Source organism: Arabidopsis thaliana, assembly GCF_000001735.4.
Source record: "Arabidopsis thaliana chromosome 1 sequence".
In the NCBI taxonomy this organism is placed as follows: Eukaryota; Viridiplantae; Streptophyta; class Magnoliopsida; order Brassicales; family Brassicaceae; genus Arabidopsis; species Arabidopsis thaliana.
Genome location: NC_003070.9, coordinates 9,330,934 through 9,341,075, shown reverse-complemented (window position 1 = coordinate 9,341,075; position 10,142 = coordinate 9,330,934). Strand labels below are relative to the sequence as shown.

Below are 10,142 nucleotides of genomic sequence, written 5' to 3'. Positions count from 1 at the left end.
ACTTTTTGTCGGCATCTAAAACATTTCAGCTATGAAAAGATAATAAAACGAAAGAAATGTAAATGAACAAAAATGAAAAAGAATTAGAGAAAGGGAGAAGCCAAGTGTGATGTGTATACCATTTGCCTTTTAAGCGATGCGACGAGCCGCAATTAGCGAGGAAAAGTGTGTAGTTTCTTACTTCTCGCATTTCGTTAATCCTCCACAGCACAACACGTTTGATATCTTTTTTTTCTTTTCAATGTTTACCACATCCACTTTACATAATTACATATACCTTTACTTATTTTGATATGATTACGAACGTTCTTCAATGAAAGAGCAAAATAGCATACTGTCCATTAGATACAGATAAGCAAATGTTACAAAAAAAGATGATTTATCTAAGCAAATTAGTAGATATGAGTGGTTGGAAAAAAGAGTTTAGAGTGGGACAAAAATACGATATATATGCATGTGTTTGTTATTGTTGGAATGATGATAAGTCATTAATGGTTCGAAGTTTAATCATGGTTTCTATAAGCATATTATTTCTTCATATAGACAATGATAATAAGATTATTTGAACTTGCCTCTAATACCACTTGTTGGTATTCGTTTATTTCCCAAAACTTCACTACATTCAAAAGATCAAATTCATTTTTCATTATATGCCTCATATTTTGTTATTTTAACTGCTAAAATAACGCAACTTAGCATTAGTGAACCAAAGCAATTCTTCCAACTTAGATCAAGACAATTGCTACCAATTATTCTCCTTTTTTAAAAAGATAACATAAAGATGAAATTATCTGATAACTTTCAAAGTTTATTGTCCTTTATCTCTCATACTATTTTTTCTTCATTTTTGGTAACGAATTTCAATGATATCTTTCCAAGCATTTTTTCCAAACTTAAATGGGACGACGAAGATAGATATATAGGGCCACCACCAACTTAAGCGTCGAGTCTAATCCAGTCAGATGCTGAGTCAGGACATGTGACTAAAACCAAGAGTCTCAATTTTTAATTTTTTGACATTTTTCTTCTCTTGGAAAAATTTCCCTTAATTGCGTATTCATTTTCTCTTTTCCCTGCTTCCTAATACCACTATTATTGTCCAAATTTGTCATTATATGCTTTTCGCTCCCATGCGTGTTGAAACAAATAAGCAGTTTACCAATTTTGTAAGAAAACGTTAGCTTCTGTTTACGTACAAAATACCATACATTCTTTCGCAACCAACGAGTTAAAGTGGTGAACATAACTTTTATTATTTGTGCTAACCTATAAAAAAATTATTTGCTTGTCCAAGGTAAATTCTCTTTGATATTGTTTGCATATATCGTAGTTGTTCTCTACTTCTCTTTTCCTATATGAAAAAAAATGAAAGTTAAAAGTCAAAGTCATAGAAATATGGTAACTAATATGAATTATTATTTTTTGTTAAACTAGTATAAATATCTGATATACAAGATATGAACGTTTTCAACTCCCTACCAAAAAAAAATATCAACTTCTCATTTCTTGTGACATAAAATAAAATACAGTTGTTTAAGCACAAAATTTAACAAAATTCTTTTGCATTTTTTATACTTTAAGAAAAAACCAACATTTGAAAAGGATTAAAATCAATTAACATTTGACACCGGTTTTAAACTTCGGAGAACTTGTTGTTGATTCTGAAATTATATGAAAATTGGGTTGTTAAAGCAATTTATTCTACGAACTTTGTTTGATACCTAACCTAAAAGTCTAAAACACAATGTTCAACCGGTTAAATATATATTTTTTTCTCATACTCTGAAATTTAGTTTTTACAAAATTTTCTTGTGACCTTCATCCTTAATGTATATAGTTGACTACTTGTATTATTAAATTGATATCCAAACGTAAAAACCTAATCAACTACAGTTAATTTCCGAAAATCTTATTAGTTGGAAAAGTTTCGATCATACAATGCTACCACGAGACCATCGTCTACCAAAAGTGGGTATAATTTCACACGGACGAACTATGCAGCTTACTATAATTATTACTCTGTAGAATCAGGCAATTATTATTAATTTTCTCAACTAAAGAACATTAGATCACATATGAACACGTGATATTAATTTTTTCAAGCCACACAACCACCATTATTACCATACCAAAAGAAAATAACAACAATAATAATTTTGAATCTGAATTTGTGACATTGAGTCCATGAACACATGTAAAAAACTAAAAATTGCTTAACAAAATGAAGAAAAACAAAATAGACACACATGTAAAAGATAATTTGTCTTAGACCAAATTCGTGTTTGTTGAAAATGAAAACCATCTACCATACACTATGGATTTAAAAATATAATCGTAAGCATGAGTATACATGTAAAAAAATTTCATAACATTTCAACATGAAGAATAGTGTTTCAGTACCTTTTAACAACAATCCAAACCATTGATCCATGCTTTTTGGTTACCAACAAAAAGTCAACTTTTAGGTGTAAAACCATAATCGTCATGACTTTCATTGACCAATTAAAATAGGTACCATTACATAAACATCATACATAAGTTTCATATAATAAGTGGGCCTTGTAGCATCATACTGTAGTAGAAACAGATCAGATATATCGTACTCTCGCACGTAGGCTATTACAGCCTGTGTTCTTAACCAATAGAGTCAAACAAAAGTAAAGATAAAAAAGTTTTGTCGTACGTAAAGATAAAAGTTTAAAACTGACCAAGTCAGGCTTGTGGATGGGGTTATAACACGTGTCAAATCGGCTCTTTAGCTTACCGCAAATCTTGGCGGCTCCGTCGTAGAACCACCGGGGAGAATATCACAACCATTGGATAAAATTACACTTTATTCGTCCTTATCCAATTTTAATCCTTTTTTTTACAGCAATTAAATTTTCAAAAAATCATCCACATTCCAGGCACCAACATGTCCCAAGAAAGAAAAGAGTACAATCTCAATTTATAAACTATTTTTGATGATAATGTATTAAAAAAAAATGTATGATGAAAATTGTACTTAAAATCAATATTGTAGGATTGAAGCAATAGAATGGTTAGATTCAAGGTATCGGATTACACGCTCGTGTTTAGTCTGAAGCAAAGAACTTGAAACGTCTCTTATGCTTTTTCACTTTCACTAATCTCTCTTTATTTTTAATTAATTATTCTTTAGCTTTTGCCTAAAACAGTAAAACACAGTACAAGAATAAAACACATAAGAAATTAATTAATTAAAAAAAAAAGAACACAACACTGAGATTAGTTTTGTCTACAAAGTCCATTTGCTTCTTCTGATTTGCAAAGGAGCTTAAACCTTAAGGTATAATATGAGAGATAGACAAATGTAAAGAAAAACACAGAGAGAAAATTAGTTTAATTAATCTCTCAAATATATACAAATATTAAAACTTCTTCTTCTTCAATTACAATTCTCATTCTTTTTTTCTTGTTCTTATATTGTAGTTGCAAGAAAGTTAAAAGATTTTGACTTTTCTTGTTTCAGATTTCAGCAAATGGGATCGATTTTAAGCTTCGTCTGGGTTAAAAGCTTGGATCCTATCTGAAGACAGAACAAAGGTTCTTGCTTTTGATTCATTGCCCATTTTGAGAAGATGTTCGAAGGTCGTCCTCGTGATTCTTGTCTAGTTTCAACACTTTTCACCATGCCAAGCCATAAAGAAACGAAATGGAGCTTTTTGGTTTCTGGGAAACGATCTTTTCTCAACAACGATGAGTCTGATCTTCACTTCAAGAAGATGTACAAGCTTACTACTGATTCAAGTGAAGGAGAAGACAATGGATCTTCTTCAGATTCAGGAACACTTATCCCAGGGATGAACAGAGATGATTCGTTAAGCTGTTTGATTCGTTGCTCTAGAGCTGATTACTGCTCCATTGCTTCTGTGAATCGTAGCTTACGTTCTTTGATTCGAAGTGGAGAGATTTATAGACTCAGGAGACTACAAGGGACGCTTGAGCATTGGGTTTATTTCTCGTGCCATCTCAATGAATGGGAAGCTTTTGATCCAAGATCGAAACGGTGGATGCATTTGCCGAGTATGCCACAGAACGAGTGTTTCAGGTATGCAGATAAAGAGTCTTTGGCTGTAGGAACTGATTTGCTTGTGTTTGGTTGGGAAGTGAGTTCTTACGTAATCTATAGATACAGTCTTTTGACTAACTCTTGGTCTACTGCGAAGAGTATGAACATGCCTAGATGTTTGTTTGGCTCTGCTAGTTACGGAGAGATTGCGGTTTTAGCGGGTGGTTGCGATTCGAGCGGTAGGATTCTTGATACTGCGGAGTTGTATAACTACGAGGATCAGACTTGGTTGGTGTTACCCGGGATGAACAAGAGGAGGAAAATGTGTTCCGGTGTGTTTATGGATGGGAAGTTTTATGTCATTGGTGGGATTGGTGTTGGGGAAGAGAATGAGCCAAAGGTTTTGACTTGTGGGGAAGAGTTTGATTTGAAGACTAGGAAATGGACAGAGATCCCTGAGATGTCACCACCGCGGTCTAACCAGGGGAACGGAATGTCTGCAGCTGCGATGGCTCCACCGCTTGTAGCGGTTGTGAATGACCAGCTTTATGCAGCTGATCATGCTGGTATGGCGGTTAGAAGGTATGATAAAGAGAAACGTGTTTGGAATAAAGTTGGGAACTTGCCTGAGCAAGCGGGTTCGATGAACGGTTGGGGTTTAGCTTTTAGAGCTTGTGGGGATCGGATTATAGTGATTGGTGGACCAAAGGCTCCAGGTGAAGGATTCATTGAGCTTAACTCATGGGTACCAAGTGTTACAACACCGGAATGGCATTTACTAGGCAAGAAACAGTCGGTTAATTTCGTGTATAATTGCGCCGTGATGAGTTGTTGAATAAGTGAAATAAAACTGCAAAAGAGTGATTTTAGAAAATAAATATATATTTCTCTGACAAAAAAATTATACAATTAATTACGAATTTTGTAAATATATTATTATAACTTGTAAGAATATAATCATTTTTCTTAAAAAACATATACTTCATAGTTAACGAAATACAATTGATAACTAATATTGTAAGGAAATTATTCAAATTAGTAATTCTAAAACAAAAAATATATTAATATAAAGAACGTTCTATTTATCAAAGTGTTTGCTATAAAAATTGAAGTTTTAGAAACAAACAAATTCACACGTCATTTAAGTTATAATTTATGAGTATCCAATTAATTATATTATATATATATATATATAGATTTTATATGTAATTCTTATTTCTTTTTTTAAGTTTTAACATATGTTTTGCTAATATTTACATGATTGTTTTTTTCAATATAGTTTTTTTTTTGTTTTTGTTTATACTTTTCAATAATTGTAATAGTTGTTCTCAAAAATAATCTAGTAATCTTTTTAATTAATTTTGATGTTTTTGAAAATATATGATATATACTTATAATTATCGCTGGATATTACATAATTTAAATTTATGTATTCTGAAATTGTAATAATTGTATAGCGGTTAGAAGGTTTATAAAGAAAAACGGGTTTGGAGTAAAGTTGGGAACTTGTCTTAGCAAGCGGGTTCGATGAACGGTTTAGGTTTAGCGTTTAGAACTTGTGGGAATCAGGTTATAGTAATTGGTGGACCAAAGGCTTCATGTGAGGGATTCATTGAGCTTAACCCATGGGTACCAAGTGATCCAACACCGGAATGTCATTTACTAGGCAAAAAACAACGGTCAATTTCGTGTATAACATCATTGTAATGAACTGTTGAAGAAGCAGAATAAAACCGTAAAAGCCCATTGTTTGCATAGAGAAATTTACGAGAGAGAAGAAGTTGGATTTAGCCGTCTTTAATAAGGGTATAAAACACATGCTTATTATTAGTTTATCAATTTTAAAAAAAATCCAAGAGATTGTTTTTTTCATGTTACTTATTGTAATAGTGTAGTTTCATGTTTCCTAACGAATCCTATCTTTTGATCTTACAATTCAATGGATGTTTCTTCTTTCTATTTTGTTACATTAGCTCTTTCTCTTCCTCTAATGATTCCATTCTCTTCGAGTTTTTTTGTATGCCAATTATACTTAAAAGTGGTTTAAAGTGTTAGAAATTTGAAACTGTGTGTTATCACATCTTAATTTGTAGAAACAGAGTAGACCACTAAAAATTTGCTAGTGTTTTTTTTGTCGTTTTGTACTTTCATTGATAACCCATTTATTAATAAAATAATTAGAAAAAGAAAGAAAACATGAAAGTTATTGATTCAATCGAGTACTTTAAGTCCAAAGTCTGTGAAGAATTTATTCACGTTCAGTAGCAGCTGCATCAACCCTAAAAGCATATTTATTCGAGTCGAATCATCAACTATTTGATTATGCTAAAGTACCAATGTAAAAAAATATGATGAATATATCTTTTTAAAATATCAATATATCATCTTTCGACCTTATGAGAAATATAGATGTTTTTGCAGGAGGATCATATTCGAGTAGAAGAACTTTGGTTCGATACAATTACAGTTTTTTTATTTGACCACTTCATATTTTCTTTTGGTGCAGTGGAAAAAATAGAGCCCATGATTGAGGCATAAAAAAGTAAAGCAAGTTTAGTGTTGGTGGAGGCTTAGGCTAGTAGCCCATTTAGACATTTTCTCATTTAATAACATTGTTATTTTGTCGTCTAATACAAAAGTATACAACTGTAAAATCTTAAAATGAGATTACTTTTGTTGATTCGCTAATGTTTCTTCCACTAATGCAACATCAAATTATAAAAGTAAATAACAAAGAATATTGATTTGATATATTTATTTTTCTTGTTTGGTTAAAAGAAAATTGATTTGCTTATTGTTTCTGACCACACTACTCTAAAGTAAAATACCATTTCGAAATTCGAAAGTAGAAACAAATAAATTATTTAAGTTGGACATTATTTGTATACAAAATCAACTTTTACAAGAACAAGAATCATATTGTCTACTATTGTTCTTGAGATTACACAACCGTGCTTCGAAGCCATATTCTCGCAATATGTCGGTATATTGGCTTTATGAAAGAACAATTATTTCAAATAATTCTGTGTTTTGTACAAATTGCACGCAAAGTAGAATTATTCACACTAGAACAATTATTCATAGATGAACAACAGGGAAGTATCCAAAAACATTTATATGAACATATCATATAATACGACCAATATGTATATATGTTATTCTCTCATAAAGCAGATTCAGTTGGTTCATTCTTCTTGCATAGCTCATTTAAAGTGAAATTCGCAAATTTTTTTTGTGTGGGCATTTCTCATTTGCCTAAATATTCCCATTTACAATTAATTATTTTTCAACTTTATGTTTGCACCTTCCATTTTGGATATTTTCTATTTACGGGTTCTCAATTTGAAATGACAACAGATTCGGGAATCTATTTTTATATTGATACTTATCTTTTTTTAGACCTTTGATTTTTTTTTTTTGGCAAAGAGACCTTTGATCTTTGTGTAGTTTTCCCTACTCCAAAACTGGGTTTTTGACAATACTCGGAAATGTGTAAACAAGGCCATTTTAATTGGAACTTCCAACCTATTTATTGTCCATGTCAATTTCTAGTTGTTTATTTTTAATTTCTCATAGTAGCTGATTACTAAAGTTGTTGTAACTTGTAACCATAATCTGGTTAATAATTGACAAGTGCATTTTTCGCAGGTGGTTACAACTACAGCTGTCTATAGTCACGACTATAGTAAAAAAAAAGAAGGGATAAAATGGAACGACTCCTCACTAAAATGGGATAAATTGATTTAAAGTAGGGTATAAACAAAAATATGGTTAACATAAAATTGTAAATGAAAAGTTAAAGCCCACATAAATGTTGTGTCTAAAATAAAGATAGTAAATGATGCATGACAAATGTTTGTAGCTCGCTAAACTGAAACACTCAATTCAAATAATTATTTTGTTTAACAAGTTAGTATATAGATGTTTAAATAATGGATAACTCGTTTATAATATAACATTAGTCCTTTGAAACATATTAATATTAGCTATGGAAAGAATATATATGAAGCACCCGGGAGTATTCTAAAAATCGGTCTAGACGTTAGGCGTTTAGTTGACGTCTAAATGACCGTCTAAAATTGCATAAGTTTTGTTATAATGTATTATTTTAATTTTTAACGATATAAACTTAAGCGATAAGTTATAACTCCATATGTATATTGTTTGACATGAATTAAACAAATAATTTTGTTTAATTTTTGTTTAAGATTTCACATTTTAGCTTTTAATAAATAATTTTATATACTTTTATTTATAATATTATATTTCTAACATATTTAATATATTTTTATTTAATATGTTATATTATAAATACCTAAAACGTCTAAATTATCTAAGTCCTAATTAGGCGTTTTAGGTGTTAGGTATTTAGATCTCCATCTGCTTACTGCTTAACGTTTTTTAAAATATTAGCTAGGATGTATCTTCCAATTTAATGATTTTATGAGATTCGACTAAAGTATAATTATATATAGATTATACTTTTTGTGCAAATAATTCGATAGTCACATAAGATTGAAATTATTTGCATAACCAACACATTGTTTGGCTGGTCCACTCACTCGAACATCGTCATTATTGTTGGGCAAAGTTTTGTTAATAATGCAAATGCATGATTACTTGGTCGATTTAATTTGACGTACCGAAACCCATTTAGTATTCGGTTTCTGTTACATTAACTTAACCTTTATTTTCCAATATCCTATATTTTATAATTATATTTCCCAAAAATATAAGATATATCTTTTGTCGCAAAAAATATCAAAGGACAAATGCTTTTAAAAAAGTAGAGTTCAGTTGATGTATCCAGCTACCGTCAAAATATTTATGTCCCACTAATAATTAATATTCATGACCTAATATGTGATTTTGAGAGTTACACCAATTAATAGTTAAAATACATTATTTTCTTATAAAAAATAAATAACATTTTTGAGGACTTTTAAAGATAATCCTTTTAGTTTGTTTCAAAAAAGAGATTTACAAAAGAAAAAAAAAAATCAAAACCACTAAAATTAATTATGAGAGATTTTTGAACATTTTAAGACTTTTCATAAATGATAAGACCCTTTTCAAACGTTTAAAATCCTTACCTTTTTTTATGCTATTGTTATAAAAAAAATTCGTTGTGCTATTTTTGTATCTTGAAAAAAGATTTACAATTTTTTTAAAAAATTGTTGTTAGTTGTTATATGTTACATTAGAATATGAAATATCAGAAAGGTGGGTTCAATTTTTGTATTAAGTAGTTGCAGCTAAGGTAGACGTTGTCAAACAGGCTTGGAGTTAGACATTTCATTTTGATACGTAATCGATTAAATTTTATTAATTGTTTTTTATATGTTATACAATAGAATCAATTACAAGAAAGCCATTTTTTCACATGGCATTTGTTGAATTTGCCATTTTTTAAACAGTTTGTGAGTTAGCCATTTTTATTTCATCGGAAAAGACAATTTTACCCTTGTTTTGTTGCAAAAAAAAATTCAGAATTGTTCTTCCACAAAGTTAATTTCTCGATCTGGTTTTTCATGACGAGATCTCATGACAACTCCAGTTTAAGCAACACCAAAGGACGAAAGCTTTGAAACTAATCTCTTTATCTTTGAGTTTCGATTTGTCAGGAGAAATTAAAAAACTCAAAGATTTCATGAATATATGATTATAATTTTCAAATTTGGTTTCGATTTGAAGATAATTTAGAAGGTTTGATTAATTCAGTGTTTATAATTAAAGCTCTTGGGTTTATTAATTCAATGTTTATAGTTGAAGCCCTTGGGTTTACTAGACATTATCCCCTTAGGGTTTAATGTTTTTTCATTCAAAATCATTGAATGAAATGGTGTTTATGGTGATGACGTTTCATGAATCGGAGACAAAAGTGATGATGTTAATAGAACTAAAACTGAAGGTGGTGATAGAGTTGAAGTAGATGCGTGGATGAAGCCCGACGGTGGTGGTCGGCAAATAATTGTGGTCCGGCAACAAGCAAAAACGAAATGGAAGACAAAGGTTGAAGACAAGGACAAAAACGTAATTGCATTAGGCCTAAAATGGCAAATCCAAAAGCCCATATCAAAAATGGCATAAACAAAAGATTTGGCCAAAAAAT

At 30.5% G+C, this 10,142-nt stretch overlaps 2 protein-coding genes across 3 annotated transcripts; both read left to right on the top strand.

Moving 5' to 3' along the window:
• The first annotated feature begins 3,137 nt into the window (after positions 1–3,137).
• Positions 3,138–5,019, top strand: AT1G26930 (Galactose oxidase/kelch repeat superfamily protein). 2 transcript variants are annotated; one of them, NM_102457.6, is made up of 2 exons: positions 3,138–3,307; positions 3,491–5,019. In NM_102457.6, exon 2 carries the CDS (start codon positions 3,600–3,602, stop codon positions 4,863–4,865), a length of 1,266 nt encoding a protein of 421 aa, NP_174015.2. In that variant the 5' UTR covers positions 3,138–3,307; positions 3,491–3,599; the 3' UTR covers positions 4,866–5,019. The 2 variants fall into 2 exon arrangements, with proteins under 2 accessions (NP_174015.2, NP_001322846.1); NM_001332735.1 differs by lacking the exon at positions 3,138–3,307 and having other exon boundaries at positions 3,317–4,069; positions 4,226–5,019.
• Positions 5,020–9,874: 4,855 nt separating this feature from the next.
• AT1G26921 (uncharacterized protein) lies at positions 9,875–10,132 on the top strand. The gene has a single exon (NM_001123889.2). It carries the CDS (start codon positions 9,971–9,973, stop codon positions 10,118–10,120), a length of 150 nt encoding a protein of 49 aa, NP_001117361.1. The 5' UTR covers positions 9,875–9,970; the 3' UTR covers positions 10,121–10,132.
• The last annotated feature ends 10 nt before the right edge of the window (positions 10,133–10,142 follow it).